This window comes from Salmo salar, chromosome ssa05 (assembly GCF_905237065.1).
Source record: "Salmo salar chromosome ssa05, Ssal_v3.1, whole genome shotgun sequence".
Classification (NCBI taxonomy): Eukaryota; Metazoa; Chordata; class Actinopteri; order Salmoniformes; family Salmonidae; genus Salmo; species Salmo salar.
In genome coordinates this window covers 10147059-10165284 of record NC_059446.1, presented here as the reverse complement: position 1 = coordinate 10165284, position 18226 = coordinate 10147059, and the positions used below count along the sequence as shown (strand labels likewise).

Genomic DNA, 18226 nt, shown 5'->3' with positions numbered 1-18226 from the left:
TTCATCTCCAAAGTTACTTTTATTACCATAACATATTCAAACACATTCAAAGTCAAGTTTGTATCAAATTTAACAATGTAGCTAAGAAACCTGTTTTATCGAAGATGCATGTATTACATAATCCATGTAGCCTACTACAAGTAGGCATACTATTATGTTACATAAAATGTAACTTTAAGTAAAACACAGTACAACACACACAATTGATCCTCCACCCTTGGCCACTGTCATATCTTGGAGGGTCTGGCATCAGTTATCCTGGTTATTGCAGGTTTCCTGATGTTTTTGCAACGCCCTCGTCTTACTTGGAAGGCAGTGGATCCACCAACTTGTTGTGTACATGCATCATCCCTGTAGGATAAATAACAATAGGTCAAGTGAGTTAGATGTCCACTTCATTCACAATTCTGTTTTTATTGAAGAAAATAATGTATTCCTCCCGGGCCAATAATAAAACAAAACACACTGAATTTGAAAACTGATGGAAGCACTTGTTCATAAGCTATGCAAGCAGCACAATCATGGAATGAACTGTGAGGACATTTTACATTTACATTTTAGTCATTTAGCAGACGCTCTTATCCAGAGCGACTTACAGTAGTGAATGCATACATTTCTTTTTTTTTTTTTTGTGCTGGCCCCCCGTGGGAATCGAACCCACAACCCTGGCGTTGCACACACCATGCTCTACCAACTGAGCTACAGGGAAGGCTAAGTCCTTTAGTGAGTAAGTAGACCCTCACCTTGGAAGTACTTGACAGTTTTAACCCTCAGTTCCAGGGTAGCATCCTCATCACACACAAACACAGTCTGAGGGTGCTGCTGAAAGGCTGACACTGTCCACATGTGGTTAACCCCTTCCTCTATGGCCTTGTACAGGGCAAACGCTTTGTGTGCTCCCGTGATGAGAATCATGACCTGGAGACATTAAGGAGATGATGATGATGATGATAATAACACATTATCATCATCATCATCATCATCATCCTATAAACTGTTATTTCATGGTTATAGATTGTTATACACTAGTATTACATTGTTACAACAAAGCAGCAGTAAAATGACATAAGGCAATGTGTAACAGCCTCATTATATAATCATTTAATAAGTATAGGAGCTGTAAAGGGACCAGTTGTCCATGAAAAATAAGTTACAAGAGAAGACAGACCAGAAACATAATGCAGAGACAGACATCTTGAATTCAGCTCTAACCTCTCTGGCGTCCATGACAGTGGCCACTCCCACCGTCAGAGCCATGGTGGGTACTTTAGACAGATCTCCGTCAAAGAAGCGTGCGTTGGCCAGGATGGTGTCCTGAGCCAGGGTCTTCACTCTGGTCCTGGACAATAGACTGGAGCCTGGCTCGTTGAAGGCAATGTGGCCATCCGGTCCAATACCTAACAGACAGGGTGGGTTACATTTGTTGGATTTTGATATTGACGTTTCAAAGTCTGTTGTTTTCTGAACTGGTTTGTGCTTGTGGTGTGTATTTTCTTCAATTATGTCATTGAAATATATAAGGGTCATAAAGGGTCTGAATACATAAGTACTTAGACCCTTTACTCAGTACTTTGTTGAAGCACCTTTGGCAGTGATTACAGCCTCGAGTCTTCTTGGGTACGACGCTACAAGCTTGGCACACCTGTATTTGGGGAGTTTCTGCCATTCCTCTCTGCAGATCCTCTCAAGCTCTGTCAGGTTGGATGGGGAGCGTCGCTGCACACCTATTTTCAGGTCTCTCCAGAGACGTTTTATCGGGTTCAAGTCCGGCCTCTGGCTGGGCCACTCAAGGACATTGAGACTTGTCCCGAAGCCACTCCTGCGTTGTCTTGGCTGTGTGCTTATGGTTGTTGTCCTGCTGGAAGGTGAACCTTCGCCCCAGTCTGAGGTCCTGAGTGCTCTGGAGCAGGTTTTCATCAAGGATCTCTCTGTACTTTGCTCCGTTCATCTTTCCCTCGATCCTGACTAGTCTCCCAGTCCCCACCGCTGAAAAACATCCCCAGAGTATTATGTTGCCACCACCGTGCTTCACCGTAAGGATGGTGCCAGGTTTCCTCCAGACATGACGCTTGGCATTCAGGCCAAAAATGTCAATCTTGTTTTCATCAGACCAGAGAATCTTGTTTCTCATGGTCTGAGAGTCTTTAAGTGCCTTTTGGCAAACTCCAAGCGGGCTGTCATGTGCCTTTTACTGAGGAGTGGCTTCCGTCTGGCCACTCTACTATAAAGGCCTGAGTACTGCAGAGATGGTTCTCCCATCTCCACAGAGGAACTCTGGATCTCTGTCACAGTGACCATCGGGTTCTTGGTCACCTCCCTGACCAAGGCCCTTCTCCCCCGATTACTCAGTTTTGCCGGGCAGCCAGCTCTAGGAAGAGTCTTTGTGGTGCCAAACTCTTACATTTAAGAATGATGGAGGCCACTTTGTTCTTGGGGACCTTCAATGCTGCAGACATTTTTTGGTACCCTTCCCCAATCCTGTCTCGGAGCTCTACAGACAATTCCTTCGACCTCATGGCTTGGTTTTTGCTTTGACATGCGTCGTCAACTGTGGGACTTTACAGTGCATTCGGAAAGTATTCAGACCCCTTCACCTTTTCCACACTTTGCTACATTACAGATTTATTCTAAAATAGATTGTTTTATTTACCTCATTAGTCTACACACAATACCCCATAATGACAAAGCAAAAAACGTTTCTTATCAATTTTAGCATGGCTTTGTTTTTGCACTGTCAACTGTGGGACCTTATATAGACAGGTAAGTGCCTTTTCAAATCATGCCCAATCAATTGAATTTACCACAGGTGGACTCCAATCAAGTTGTAGAAATAGCTCAAAGATGATCAATGGAAACAGGATGCTGAATACTTATGTAAATAAGATATTTTATTTATATATATTTGCAAGCATTTCTAAAAACCGTTTTTCGAGCTGTCATTATGGGGTATTGTGTGTAGATTGACGAGGGGAAAAAATTATTTAATCAATTTTAGAAGGCTGTAAAGTAACAACATTTGGAAAAAGTCAAGGGGCCTGAATACTTTCCGAATGCACTGTATAACAGAGTAAATATAATCATTATACTTAATACCATCGTATCAATATCCTCCCTACCTACCTACCTACCTCCAACAAAGAGGTCAATTCCTCCAGCTGCTTTGATCTTCTCCTCAAAGGAATCACACTCCTCCACAAGGTTGGCAGCGTTACCATCCAGAATATGGGTGTTCTCCGATTTGATGTCAATGTGCTTGAAGAGATTATTCCACATGAAGGAATGGTAGCTCTCTGGGTGATTCCGAGCAATACCTGCATGATTTTAAAAGCAGTAATCACAGTTTTGTACGGCTTCTCATGCTGTGAAGAATGTTGATACTGTATGGTGTAGAAATAGAAGGTGAAATAGAGAAGTATTGTAAAGGTGAAGCGTACCCACATACTCGTCCATGTTGAACGTTTTGACATACTTGAAAGAGATCTCTCCTTTCTTATAAAACTCAATCAGCTTCTTATAGCATCCCAGAGGGGTACCTCCTGGGGTGTACATCGGGGAGAAATATTGATAAATCAATGTTAATGTCTTTATATAGACATTTGACGAATGATTATTATGATTGCACCATTGCTTGTACAATGGAAAGGAAGGCGTGCCCTGTAGAAACAACTGATTGCTTACCTGTGGGGAGTCCTAGAATGAAGAATCTGTCTGGTCCAGGGTTGAAGCGAAGGATTTTATTCCTGATGTACTTGGCAGCCCACTCACCAACTTGGTCATAATCATTCAGGATGATCAGCTTCATGGTCCTAAATTACAAAGCCAAACTTGGATGGTGAATACAGATGTTATTGTATCAGAAGGAACAGATCTTGAAGCAATATTTGTTCTCCTCCAAAACAAGCAGACTTTAGACCCATAAAATGAGGACTTGCAGCCGGAAGACGTACTAAAGTATCCCTACCCGAATTGACGGGGGAAGTAGACCAAATCAAACTATACTAAAATGCATTGACGGCTCTTTGAATTAACTGCAAATGTTGAATCCACTGTACTTGAAAACGGTATCATGCATATCCAAAACCGCCCGCTGATGACGGTTGTACTAGCGTCTTACTTTGTGCATTAAGTAAATGAAAAACAACCGCATTGATCAACTTACCGAATCCGCCTTTCCCCTTTAAAATACTTTTTTTGTTGAGAAAGCAGGAACCTGTGTCATATGACTGACGCAGCTGCGGGAGGAGGTCTTGCTGAACGCCTTGATAACAGATTGAGGAACGCTGAATGTCGAGCGGGATGAAGAGGCAAACCTTCCTTTCAAATTCAATTCTATTGGTCGCACACATATTTAGCAGATCCTATTTCGGGTGTAGGGAAACGCTTGCGTTCCTAGCTCCAACAATACACACATCAAACAGTTAAATGATGGAATTAATATAGAAATATTAGGACGAGCAACGTCGGAGTGTCATAGACTAAAAAACCGTGTAAACATGGAATGAGTAAAGCAGTATGTTTATTAAAGTATACAGTCTTAGATATAATAGTAAAGTTACTTATATTTAAAGTAGCGTATTATACTGCAGTCGTTATTTGACAGATGAGTGAGACCTTTTTCATTGCATTTATGCATTGGTTACGTTTAAGAAATCAGGGGGGAGAAAAACAACTTTTCTCTAGATATCCATACATCGTCCAAATATAGCCCAGGCCGGTAGATGGCGATATTGAGTCTTCAGCATCGCCATCTACCGGCCTTTGGGCTTGTCAAAATATAGCCTGAACGAAACTGCATTCCTCTAAAATGCTCAAATAAGGGCTACGGGAAGCAATTTTCAATAACTTTATTAAAACCAAATTGCGACAATGACCCGGAACAGTTCGAGCACACAACAGAAATACCATCATACAGCGCTCATCGTAACAGGCTTATTGCAGTTGGCTTTTTTACATTTTATATCAGCAGTAAAAGAATGGGCATGCTATTGGCAGCAGAAATACACCATCATCTTCATCAGGTACTAGGGGTAAATGTGCCGAAATTACAGTATGACGCCTGCATTGACATGTGGAGTGAACGGCAACATCTCAAATGGCACCCTATTCCCTATACAGTGCACTACTTTTGACCAGGGCCAAATGGCCCCCTATTCCCTATATAGTGCACTACTTTTGACCAGGGCCATATGGGTACTGGTCAAACGTAGTGCACTATATAGTAAATAGGGAGCCATTTCAAACAAAGCCAAAATAGTTGACACTCCATTAGTAGCTCTGGGCTGCGTCTCAATCCCATCACCTTGTCTCCTTCCCTTGCTGCCTAGGTTGATTCCTTCCCTATCTCAACATATCTGACAAGATAGATAAGGCATGATGTGCTACAGTACTGTAGTTAATATACCCAGCATGCCTTTTGGTAGACCATTCAGGTAGAGTTAGTTTTTTCCCCCCATAATGCTTTAGTTGAACTCATCTATCCAGTCCTATCAGGTCTGAAAGGGGAAGGCGACAAGGAAACATGGAAGGAGACACTTTTCAGATGAACACACAGCCCCTGGGAGATGAGACACTGGTTGCCGTCTGGGTGCTTAGTCAAGGTCCATGTCAGGTCTAGGTTCCGTGGATTCCGTGGAGGGGGGGTTGCCTGTGCTGTCGCCAGTCCCCTTCTCGGTGCCCTCGGCTGGGGCTTTCTCCTGGCCGTTGACTGGTCCATTCTGCTCCCCTGCCTTGTTCTCTTTAGGCAGCTCCACCTTGGGCTTGGGCTTGGTCACGATGGGGTTGCAGGAAGAGTACAGCTCCTATTGAGAGGAAATAGTGGGAAGAGTGAAAATGACAAATAACTGTGCAAGCAATGTTAAGTTGGATAAGCAGAATGCTGGCATGCATTATTAGAGTAGTAGAATGATATTCATGATCAAAAGGCAATAGACAGTATATTGTAGCTTGGTTGCAAGGTTGGGTAACACTTCACTAGAAGGATCCCTACATAAGGACCTCATAACACACCAATGTTGAATTCATAAGCAATAACCGCAAGTTGATATTTTTGTTAGAATATCAAAAAATATCTAACAATTAGTACTGTATCTATTCTAACCTGTATCTCTCTGACTAACAGTATTAGCAGTTAGCCAGCGGTACTGCAGTTAGCCAGCGGTACTGCAGTTAGCCAGCGGTACTGCAGTTAGCCAGCGGTACTGCAGTTAGCCAGCGGTACTGCAGTTAGCCAGCGGTACTGCAGTTAGCCAGCGGTAAAGGAATTGTTAGCAGTACAGTAGTTAGTCAGCAGTACAGTAGTTAGTCAGCAGTACAGTAGTTAGTCAGCAGTACAGTAGTTAGTCAGCAGTACAGTAGTTAGTCCCACCTTAGTCTTGTCTTGTATCGCTCTGACTCTAACAGCAGGCTCCACAGTCAAGCTCAGTTTACTCTGCTGGTTCATCTTGCTGTTCAGCCAGATCATGGCTTCATTCACCATCTTATCCACCTTGTTGATCTCTTCCTGGTCCAGATGGTCATACTGCTCCTCCTGGGGGATGGAACGACAAGCAAAGAAACAGTCTAATATACAGTGCATTTGGAAAGTATTCAGACCATTTGACTTTTTCCACATTTTGTTACGTTACAGCCTTATTCTAAAATGGATTCAATTGTTTTTCCCTCATCAATTTACACGCAATATCCCATAATGACAAAGCAAAAACAGGTGAAGACATTTTTGCAAATGTATACATTTTAAAAATAAAATATGGAAATCACATTTACATAAGTACTCAGACCCTTTACTCAGTACTTTGTTGAAGCACCTTTGGCAGCGATTACAGCCTCGAGTCTTCTTGGGTATGACGCTACAAGTTTGGCACACCTGTATTTGGGGAGTTTCTCCCATTTTCTCTGTAGATCCTCTCAAGCTCTGTCAGGTTGGATGGGGAGCGTCGCTGCACAGCTATATTCAGGTCTCTGCAGAAATGTTTGATTGTGTTCCAATCAGGGCTCTGGCTGGGCCACTCAAGGACATTCAGAGACTTGTTCCCGAGGCCACTCCTGCTTTATCTTGGCTGTGTGCTTAGGGTCATGGTCCTGTGGGAGGGTGAACCTTCTCCCCAGTCTGAGGTCCTGAGCGCTCTGGAGCAGGTTTTCATCAAGGATCTCTGTACTTTTCTCCGTTTATCTTTCCCTCGATCCTGACTAGTCTCCCAGTCCCTGCCGCTGAAAAACATCCCCACAGCATGCTGCCACCACCATGCTTCACCGTACGGATGGTGCCAGGTTTCCTCCAGATTTGACGCTTGGCATTCAGACCAAAGAGTTCAATCTTGGATTCATCAGACCAGAGAATCTTGTTTCTCATGGTTTTTGGTGCCTTTTGGCAAACTCCAAGCAGGCCGTCATGTGCCTTTTACTGAGGAGTGGCTTCAGTCTGGCCACTCTACCATAAAGGCCCGATAGGTGGAGTGCGGCAGAGATGGGAGAACCTTCCAGAAGGACAACCATCACCACAGAGGAACTCTGGAGCTCTGTCAGAGTGACCATCAGGTTCTTGGTCACTTCCCGACTAAGGCCCTTCTCCCCCAATTGCTCAGTTTGGCCGGGCAGCCAGCTCTAGGAAGAGTCTTGGTGGTTCCAAACTTCTTCCATTTAAGAATGACGGAGGCCACTGTGTTCTTGGGGACCTTCAAAGCTATAGACGTTTTTTGGTCCCCTTCCCTAAATGTGCCTCGGTACAATCCTGTCTCGGAGCTCTACAGACAATTCCTTCCACCTCATGGCTTGGTTTTTGCTCTGACAACTGTGGGACCTTATATAGACAGGTGTGTGCATTTCCAAATCATGTCCAATCAATTGAATTTACCACAGGTGGACTCCAATTGTTGTAGAAACATCAAGGATGATCAATGGAAACTGGATGCACCTGAGCTCAATTTTGAGTCTCATAGCAAAGGGTCTGAATACTTATGTAAATAAGGTATGTTTTTTTTATATTTTTAATACATTTGCAAAAAAAAAATTTCATCTGTTTTTGCTTTGTCATTATGGGGTATTGTTTGTAGATTAATGAGGATTTTTATTTATTGAAACCATTTTAGAATAAGGCTGTAACATAAAATGTGGAAAAAAGTCAAAGTGTCTGAATACTTTTTAAATGCACTGTACATAATACATAAGACATCCTGAAATACAACTAAAGACAACTTCTGATATCGGCCTCCTGAAACCAAAGACGTTGTGAATTCAAACCCCAAGCAAAGAATAGAGACGTAGTCTTTTGTAGCATACATATTAAAGACATATTAGGTTGGTTCTGAAATGCAGTTACATACTGCATATACGGCTTCTGATATCTGCAATGGTTTAGAATTGCTGTGAATATGTAAAACGTGTTACCCTGGAATATGAAGATATCTGGTAGGAAGTAACAATAGGATGAGGTTGGTGAACTGGACTGCATTTTAACAGAACTGTTCTTGTGTATTCTCATTGTCTTACATCAGATAGCGAGTCGATCCTGCCTGCAGTGAGGGACGCCATCTGACGTAAGACAATGGTGTATTCTAGTATTAATGACAGTACTATACTACATATCTACGACAGTCATACTTGCTCCTCCTGGGGTACACAAATAATAAAGATGTAGTCCATTGTAGCAAACTGTGTAGTAATAATCTTTTTTGTACATTTAACTAGGCAAGTCAGTTAAGAACAAATTGTTATTTACAATGACGGCCTAGGAACAGTGGGTTAACTGCCTTGTTCAGGGGCAGAACGACAGATTTTTACCTTGTCAGCTCAGGGATTCAATCTAGCAACCTTTAAGTTACTGGCCCAACGCTCTAACCACTAGGCTACCTACCGCCCCAAAATAATAATGTATATTACGTCCTTTTAGTAGCATAATACAATACACATTTGGTCATTCCTGAAATGCAACCATTGTCAACTTCTGATATTTACAAGGGTTTAGAATGATTGTTGTATTTCTGTGGAGCATTATGAGTCCAATGTATCATTACATCTATAACTCTGGGGCAGCGGTACCTTGGGTTTATAAGGGCAGCGGTACCTTGGTTTTATAAGCTTCAACGACCTTCATGTACATCTGGATCTGTTTCCCCATGTCATCGAAGGCTCTGGGTCTTTCCTCAGACTCCATGTACCTCTCCTGGATAGGCTGGCCCAGTTTCTGGAGACAGCAGACAACACGTCAGAAACACTAGATAATCCAACCCATTTGAACTAGAATGAGGAGGAAACTAGTCATTTTCATAGCAATTAAACTCCTTTTTCAAACTTTGGTGATGCTACTTTCATCTGATTGTCAAAATGTAAAAGAAATTTGCAGAACACACAATTGACTTGGCAGGACTTTAACTCATAATGACAATTAAAAACTAAAAACTAACATTTTGTGTGAGAACTAGGCATTGGTCTGAAGCCGAAAAAAGACATTTCACATGAGCACAATGCCTACTCCACCCATGCTCTACCAAGGTTTTCCAGCACACAGATTTGACCTACTACAGCAGCTATGTTGGTCTACTGCACTTCAAACAATGTGTTTGCCGGTTGCTTAGCATTCAAACATTCTAAAAACAGACTAGGTAACGTTAGCTAGCTGCCTAGCATTTATTAATTAACCTCAGCTTGAATACCACCATATAACTAGCCATCTACAGTAGCCTAGTTTTGTTCTTAGCCACTTCTTATGACTGGCAGCCTGTTGCAGGCAGCAACAGCTGTGTTGTTGCTGAGCAACAGAGTTGCTCAACCCGTTAGATAGAAAATGTTAGCATTGTCAGAAATGCTACAAAAAAAGGTAGCACATCGTTGGTTATTAATGGACGGAAATGTTCACGTGAGAGAGATACATTATGTAATAAACTGTTGCACCATCAAACTTAGTCAATCCGACATTATTTTAAGTCCAATGGTCACTTTACGGACGCTATAGTCTCGTTTTTTTAACGAGGCAAGTCAGTTAACAACAAATTCTTATTTTCAATGACAGCCTAGGAACAGTGGGTTAACTGCCTTGTTCAGGGGCAGAACGACAGATTTTTACCTTGTCAGTTCGGGGATTCGATCTTGCAACCTTCCGGTTACTAGTCCAACACTCTAACCACTAGGCTACCTGTCGCCCGTTTTAATCCGACGTCTAGGATTTGAGCTAGGTAGGCGCAGAAAATACTCTGAAAACTTAATTGCTAACGACCCTGCAAAAAATCCGGTATGTGGTTCTTGGTAACGGCCGGACGGCTTATGGCGAGAGGCAAGGGAGTGTGTTGTGTACCTCCAATCAAGTTGATTTATCATCGACGTCGGTGTCATACTGGTAGATATGATGGTAGGGAGATTTTAATTTAACACTGAGCTTCAAACAATGCATAAAACTGAAAGCATTACCTGGGACCTGTTAGGGTCTGGGAAACTGTACCATAGTGACAGTGTATAACACTAAGCTTTACCTTCAGCTCAGCCAGTTTGTCGATGTACTGTTGTTTAGGTTGGTCCTCTCCGTCTTCATACAGCCAGTTCTCTGTGTCCTCCAGTTGTAATGACAGGATATCCCGATCCTACACCAGTCAAAAACACAGCCAAAACACAGGCATTAACATTCAGTTAAGGACAGGGTATCCCATCCTACACCACAGTCAAAACACAGGCATTAACATTCAGTTAAAGATATGGTATCCCATCCTACACCACAGTCAAAACACAGGCATTAACATTAAGTTAAGGACAGGGTATACCATCCTACAACAATCAAATTCAACATACTGTCATTAACATACAGTAAGCAATGGATGACTTTTAAACATATTACAGAGAATACAATTCTGATATAAAGGACTTTATAATACTGTCTACCTTGTTGCTAATGGGATACTTCAGGATTTTGGCAAAGAAGCCATGTATCTACTTCCATGAGTTCATCTGACTGTAGGGAAGTAGTTACAGGGCTTCATTGACAAAATCCCAAAGTATCCCTTTAAGAAACCTGTTGGGTGTTTCATGGGCAGCTAATGTCAGACAGAATTGAAAGTACCACAGAAAGTGACAGAAAAAGCCACAGCGCTCACAGCTTCACTGACGAATTTCTCCAGCCTGCCGTGTAGTTTGTCCCTCATGTCGTACACATACTCCTCCACGTAATTCTTAGCGTCGTTCCTCTCCTTCTCCAGCTTGTCCTGCATGATCATATTCCCCTGTGGAAACAGACAAACAACCACTTCAAGTTACCACAGAACACTCTTTAAGCACTACTCAAAACAGAGAAAGATATAAAATACAAGTATATAGAAAACAGCCAGATGAATACAATACAGAACAGACAGAAACCAAAGATAGAGAGGATAGCAGTAGGAAGAAACACAGCAGCTGAACAAAAAACATTCCAGAGATGTCAGATTGAATTACCTCATTTTCTACAAAGAGGTTGAGCATGTCGATGGCCAGCTGCCACTGAGGGCTGTTCTCAACGGGAAGCTCCAAGACTTTTGTCTTAACTTTGGGCTTCTTGGCCTGGGGAGGCTGGTCAGACTTCTTCTCTGCCTTACTCTCCTCTGGAGAGGTCTAGGGAGAGAGGGAAACAGCATCATTAAGACTAAATATCCAGAAAGTAGTGCTCTTCACTCCTGGTGAGCGTTTTTCAGCCTGCTCTGAGATGGGTTTGTTCTGTCTGATCAGCTGGTCATTGGCAAGACAACACAAACTGATCTGGGACCAGGCTACTTGCTTTTGTCTAAGTCTGTACAAACCGCAGTCCTCCAGGACAGAAAGTGCAGAATTCTACCATAAACGTTACGATCATAGAGGTCAAATGTGTCATATTCAATATTACCTCCATCTCCTCATTCTCTGGCGGTGTCTTTTCCTCCTCCTCTTCTGTCTCTTTCTGTCCATCTCCTTGGGCCTTTGTCTCGTCCTGGTCAGTCTGCATGTTGCCCTGCAGAGAGCGCAGGTCACTTCATTAACACCACATCTCTGCCCAATGATACAGACAGACTTCCAGATAGCAATGCCATCAAAATATAGTAGTGTACCTAACTGAAGCCCCTCTTCCTCAGGTTGTATGGTTTAATAGCGCATTTGTAGGCCTACCTTTCATTGGACTCTGGTTTGGAAAGTTAATTGTCTGTGTAGTGAATGAATATGGTTGTTAATAATGACCTCTTCCTCTGGTGTTGCCTGCTGTTCTGTGTCCATGGGCTCCTCTCCTTCCTCGGTCTTCTGGACCTCCACCAGCGAGGCTGAGGAGACGCTGAAGATGCCGTGGATGTTGACCCTCACCTTCACCTTGACCTTAGAGCTCTCCCCAGACGCCTGGGGAACCACCTTCTGGATCACAAACTGACCTATAGGAGAGGACACAGGAAATAAGGTGGTAATGGCACATAGCCGGTACATTTCACAGGAAATACTGATGACAAACTGGGCTATAATTTATTGGCCCCTTTAGGGGGAAACTTACATTACAGACACTTGACAAAAACAGTTATAAACAACAACAAAAATGTATACAAAAATCTTCATATTGCAAACTGTTGCAAACTGTAGTCAACAGGCCACTGCTGCTAGGAAGCGTCACTGACTGTTTCTATAGACGATACTGTTGGCAGACAGAAACGGTTCATTGTGGAGTCCACGCTGTGTACATACCTATGGTGGGATCGGGGTACGGCAGCTCTTTGGGGGTGTTGTAGTACGCTTCCAGAGAGAACGGCTCCCTCCGGTAGAAAGTCAACACTTTGGAGAAGGGTGCAGCATGGTTCTTTGGGAATACCTCGCAATCGCTACAATGAACAACACGCATAACAGTCTAGTTTATTAGCACTAAAATAACTACAACGGACAACAAAACATCTATAAAATCAAGGTGATAATAAATCCATATATATACTATATATATATAGTAGTTTACCTCAAGCCTTCCTCTGCAGCAGAGTTCCATTTCAGAGAGATTGGGTAAGCAACTGCATCTGTGATGGAGAACTCACGCACTTTGAAAGCAGGGGACAGGATTGCACACTGAGGAGGCAGACAGGGGATATTCTTAGCAGGGAGGCAAACCATTATTCCATCACCATACTCCAGTATAAATCTACCACAATGAATTAGGTCCTACTGCTAAGAATGATAAACGTTGGAATCCCGATCATTACTACATAGTATAGTAGCAGAAGCGTTTGGAGGCTAACGTTCCTTTTCTAATTTGCTGTGCAAGCAAATCCTGGATGTCCAAAAGGTCATTTTAAGGTCAGGAGGGGGGGAACAGAGAGATCATCAGACCTGCAGGGCACATCCTCTGGCCACGGCCTCATCAGCATTCAGGGTGGTGCTCAGCTCCTTCCCAAAGAATCTGCCAATCCTCTCTTTGACAGACGGGATACGGGATGCCCCGCCCACTATTTCCACCGCATAGATGTCCTCCTTCTTCAGTTCTGATTGGACAGGAACCAGGAAGACACCAATCAGAACTGACAGTCACTGACATAACTCAAAACTATAAAGACAATACTAAATGCCTACACAGATGATGCTCAATGTTATGCTATATGCAAACCTACGATACTCACTGGCTTGCTCCATCAGGTTGTGTAGTGGTGCCTCCACTCTGCCCAGAACGTCAGCACACATCTCCTCAAACTGAACCCTAGAGAAAATACAGATGCAGATGTAGGACCTTAATTTGATCACAACTTCTTGCACAGCAGGAAATGCAAAGGTGTAGTGTATTAAAGGTTTAAAAAGGCTCCTAAAGAGTTTATCATTTCCACCTAAAAATGTCACACTTGATTTCCCCTAAATAAAAATCTATCAATCCCTGCAAAAATGTCAATTAATTACAAATGTTGCTGCAAGATTATTTTCCTGCTGTGAGAAACTGGTCAAATAAGATGCTACATATGTATGCATCATCAACATGCAATTTCTCTGATAAAACTACCAGATTTCAAGGACCACCATGCGTTCTAAGGTGTCACTATACTTACAATATAATAACTACATTGAACAAAATAAAACGCAACAAGTAAAAGATCCATGAAATTGTCCATACGCTCAAATGTTGTGCACAAATTGGTTTACATCCCTGTTAGTGCGCATTTCTCCTTTGCCAAGATAATCCATCCACCTGACATGTGTGGCATATCAAGAAGCTGATTAAAGAGCATGATCATTACACAGGTGCACCTTGTGCTGGGGACAATAAAAGGCCACTAAAATGTGCAGTTTTGTCACACAACACAACGCCACAGATGTCTCAAGTTTTGAGGGAGCATTCAATTGGCATGCTGACTGCAGGAATGTCCACCAGAGCTGTTGCCAGAGAATTGAATGTTCATATCTCTACCATAAGCCTCCTCCAACGTGGTTTTAGAGAATTTGGCAGTACAACCAACCGGCCTCACAACAGCAGACCATGTGTATGACGTCATGTGGGCGAGCGGTTTGCTGATGTCAACGTGGTGAACAGAGTGCCCCATGGTGGCGGTGGGGTTATGGTATGGACAGGCATATGCTACGGACAATGAACACAATTGTATTTTATCGATAGCAATTTGCATGCACAAAAATACCGTGACGAGATCCCGAGACCCATTTCTTTTAAGGTATCTGTGACCAACAGACGCATATCTGTATTCCCAGTCATGTGAAATGCATTGATTAGGGCCTAATGAATTTATTTCAATTCACTGATTTCCTTATGAACTGTAAGTCAGTAAACTCTTTGAAATTGTTTCATGTTGCATTTATATTTTTGTTCAGCATAACTTTGTCATGTAGTCATTGCATCACAGACCAAAATAATGACTCATCTTATAGATCATGTAAGACCTGTTTATATCAAGGACCACAGCCATGCATTCTGAGGTGTTCAGTTGAGATAACGATCTCATAGACTACAAAACACTATACCTGTTGAGTTTTCCAGAGACGTCAATGTCATTCATAAAGCACTCGATGTTGAGGGGCAGGTCTGAGGAGTTAGCGCTCATCAGCTTCTTGAGTTTCTCACACTCCTGGTAGAGCCTGACCAGAGCCCTGGGCTTGGTCTTCACGTCCAGCTTGTACTTCTTCCCAAACTCCTCACAGAAGTGTCTCACCAGCATCTCGTCAAAGTCCTTCCCGCCCAGCTCCGGGTCGCAGGCCGTCGCAAGAACCTGAGGAAAAGAAAATGGTATTAAAAAACATGAATATGAGCAAAAACTAATTATATGGGCCGGGAGTTTTTCCTGAGCCCATGTGACCTGGCCAGAACAACTCTAGGCACTAGAGCTTTTGTTTTGTTTAATAGCCAAAAGGTTATTGAAGTTGTCTGTAAATTCTTTGTGGACATTTTGGTTTCCAGTAAAAACTGTTATTTTGTAGAATCAGCATGACCCCCATAGCCTCCTCTGTCTCCTGATTAAAGACACCTACCTTCAGCTTGCCCTTGTTGAAGGCACAGACAGAGGTCTCCTGATTAAAGACACCTACCTTCAGCTTGCCCTTGTTGAAGGCACAGACAGAGGTCTCCTGATTAAAGACACCTACCTTCAGCTTGCCCTTGTTGAAGGCACAGACAGAGGTCTCCTGATTAAAGACACCTACCTTCAGCTTGCCCTTGTTGAAGGCACAGACAGAGGTCTGGTATCCAGAGTGTCCAATGTCTACAAACACCACAATCCTGGGCTTCTCCTCTGGAGCAGGGAGGTCCTGCTTGTAGATTCCATACGCCAACGCCACTGGATGGAAGATATGTATAATCATTCTTCATTATGAAAGAGCAAATCACCTTAATATCAAATAATACGATGTGGGTGAGTTAAATAGCTACAGTAACTCTGTTAGGGGTCAACACAGCTCTCTCTATACCTGCAGTTGTCTCATTCATGAGCCTCAGGCAGTTGAGTCCAGCGATCTGTGCTGCGTCCACCACTGATCTCCTCTCGGCGTCCGTGTAGTAGCAGGGGACCTGGGGAAGATGATACAGGCTGTCATTAGCCAGCAGGCCTAGAAACTCCATATCCGGTCTTTTAGTCTAACTGTCCAAACTCAGTTTAACACGTGACCAAATTCCTGGTCCTTCTAGTAAAGTGTAGCACCCAGTGCATACTAGCACGCTGCAGATTGATACTCACAGAGACAACGCAGTCAGCCACGGGTTTCTTCAGTGCATGCTCAGCTGTCTCTTTCATCTTGGTCAGAAGCATGGCAGTGACCTGCTCAATGCTGAACACCTTCTCCTCCTCCATGTACATCACCTAAAGGACACAGACACCAGTTGTCATTGTAAATGATTGCTTTTGGGGTTCGCACAGGTAGAGTAGAATACAGAATAACACATGGAAATATTATACGGCAAAGACAGACGGATAGACAACCAATATCTATATTGATTACAGATTAGACAAGGATGATGAGTAATCCATCTGGCACTCATCTCTCCATTAGTTCTACTCATGTATTCCCCACCTTTTTAAGGAGAACTAATCGTCACTTATCTCTCCTTACCTTGATGCCAGTGGTGCCCGAAGGCATCTGCGCTAAGTCGTAAACCAGGCTGGATTTCAAACGCTGGATGTACGGATCAGAAAACGCCCGGCCATGAAATCTCTTGAACCCCTGGACTGTGTTCTTGCAGTTTGTGACAACCTGATTTGGGATTAGCAGGGAAATGATGCTGCATTATGATGCTGCATTACACAAAATAAATAATTATCTCACATTAAAAAGTAACTTAATGATGTGATACCTAATGAAGCAGGAGAAATCAGAAATTATGATATAGTAGCTTAAATCCCCAATCAAATACTTTAGATATAAAAGACTGGCAAAATTGACCCCATGGTTTTATTTGGGGTTCTTTGAGAACGTGAATGCATAATGATTCTCTTCTGTTTTTAATAGTTCCATCAGGTAATCAAATATTGGCCTGGTTATGAAATCCCTAGTTCTATGCATAAGCAGAAACCCATAGAACTTGCTAGAAGATGCATAGCCCCAATGTGTCACCAGTTAAATAAATAATTAAGGAGAGGGCGTCCCCTATTAAAACATACCTGGCTTTTTGCAGCTGCACCAATAGATCGATTCCGTGGTCCAAATGACACACATGCTCTGAAAGAATGACACATCAGTGAAATGCTTGTCAGTTTTCACAGGGCTTTCCGTAATATGATAACAGCGCTAGCTAAGATAACACAGTAGTATTAAAATTGCCCATCTAAATGCGTTTTATTAGCTGGCTAGAAATACAGAGCAGCAAACAAATGATTCCTATGAACAAGTCCATTGCTGTCGAGAGATCGCAGGCCTCCTCCCAGTCATGCGTCCATTCATACTTCATTAAAAAATGAACCCCTTGAAAAAGGGGGACAACAATGAACCCCCCCATTGTTTTCGAAAACACTCAAGATGTTACGTGGGGAATGTAAGTTAAGGTATCACAAGTCAAATGCCGTAACGTTTAATTGGTAAAATAGCTAACAGAGTACAACGATGGCTCGTTTTAACAAGTCATGGGTTGATCTCTCTTGCTAGCAATAACATTCACGTGTTGTGTTGCACCGCTGCTCGGCTAGGCTAATGTTAGCCGGCTGGCTTGTCGGTCTTGCTGCCAAGGCCACAAAATGTGTCCCAATCCCTCTAGTTTCACAATCACTTTAGAGGCAAACATGTTGAAAATTACAATTCACACCATATAAACCACACAAATATAAAATGTCACTTACGGTGTACACCGATCGCTGTATTCATTGGCTACAGTTTCTATTCCTCCGGCTCGGGCTACCGCAACATAGCAGTTCAGGAAGCCGACGTCGAATCCTACCACAGACATCTTCGCAAAATGTTACTTAATAAACAGATAATACTATGGAAAAGCACAAAGTAGGCTTACAGTTAACTCCTAAATATGACAGACCAGACCGCAAACGGAATGTATCAATGTACGTTCTGGTTTAATTCATTATCCCCACCCTAGTTCCATGAAGATGCAACTGAGTGCGCTACTTGCCGGCAAATTGTTGATGCCTTCGAACAAGCTTCTACATCTCAACATGATAGATTTCAGTATAAAAGTCCCATGATGATGATTGCACAGGTCTCGAAAACCAGACCCGAGGGCCGAAGCATTTGAAAATTGTTGGAGGCAACGCGGATGTCTACAGAGACCAGCACAGGAACAGCATGTTCATTCTAGACTACATGACCAAAAGTATGTGGACACCTGCTCGTCGATCATCTC

The 18226-nt window shown here is 42.8% G+C and overlaps 2 protein-coding genes across 6 annotated transcripts; both read right to left on the bottom strand.

Moving 5' to 3' along the window:
• On the bottom strand, positions 1-4327 carry LOC106604227 (glucosamine-6-phosphate isomerase 1). 2 transcript variants are annotated; one of them, XM_014198682.2, is made up of 7 exons: positions 4160-4327; positions 3679-3806; positions 3435-3536; positions 3129-3311; positions 1213-1397; positions 744-918; positions 1-351 (listed from the first exon to the last, which is right to left on the bottom strand). In XM_014198682.2, exons 2-7 carry the CDS (start codon positions 3800-3802, stop codon positions 302-304), a joined length of 819 nt encoding a protein of 272 aa, XP_014054157.1. In that variant the 5' UTR covers positions 3803-3806; positions 4160-4327; the 3' UTR covers positions 1-301. The 2 variants fall into 2 exon arrangements, with proteins under 2 accessions (XP_014054157.1, XP_014054158.1); XM_014198683.2 differs by having other exon boundaries at positions 3962-4167.
• A 502-nt stretch (positions 4328-4829) lies between these two features.
• LOC106604228 (heat shock 70 kDa protein 4) lies at positions 4830-18150 on the bottom strand. Of its 4 annotated transcripts, none has more exons than XM_014198688.2 (19): positions 17712-18150; positions 17040-17097; positions 16492-16632; positions 16119-16241; positions 15853-15952; positions 15589-15722; positions 14914-15158; positions 13563-13648; positions 13285-13436; positions 12917-13023; positions 12655-12788; positions 12166-12350; positions 11837-11929; positions 11413-11568; positions 11076-11201; positions 10461-10568; positions 9059-9178; positions 6365-6526; positions 4830-5798 (listed from the first exon to the last, which is right to left on the bottom strand). In XM_014198688.2, the coding sequence occupies exons 1-19, from the start codon at positions 17816-17818 to the stop codon at positions 5589-5591; spliced, it is 2547 nt and encodes an 848-aa protein (XP_014054163.1). In that variant the 5' UTR covers positions 17819-18150; the 3' UTR covers positions 4830-5588. The 4 variants fall into 4 exon arrangements, with proteins under 4 accessions (XP_014054163.1, XP_014054161.1, XP_014054162.1 ...); XM_014198686.2 differs by having other exon boundaries at positions 11837-11941; positions 17712-18146; XM_014198687.2 differs by having other exon boundaries at positions 11837-11941; positions 13572-13648; positions 17712-18143.
• Between the last annotated feature and the right edge of the window lie 76 nt (positions 18151-18226).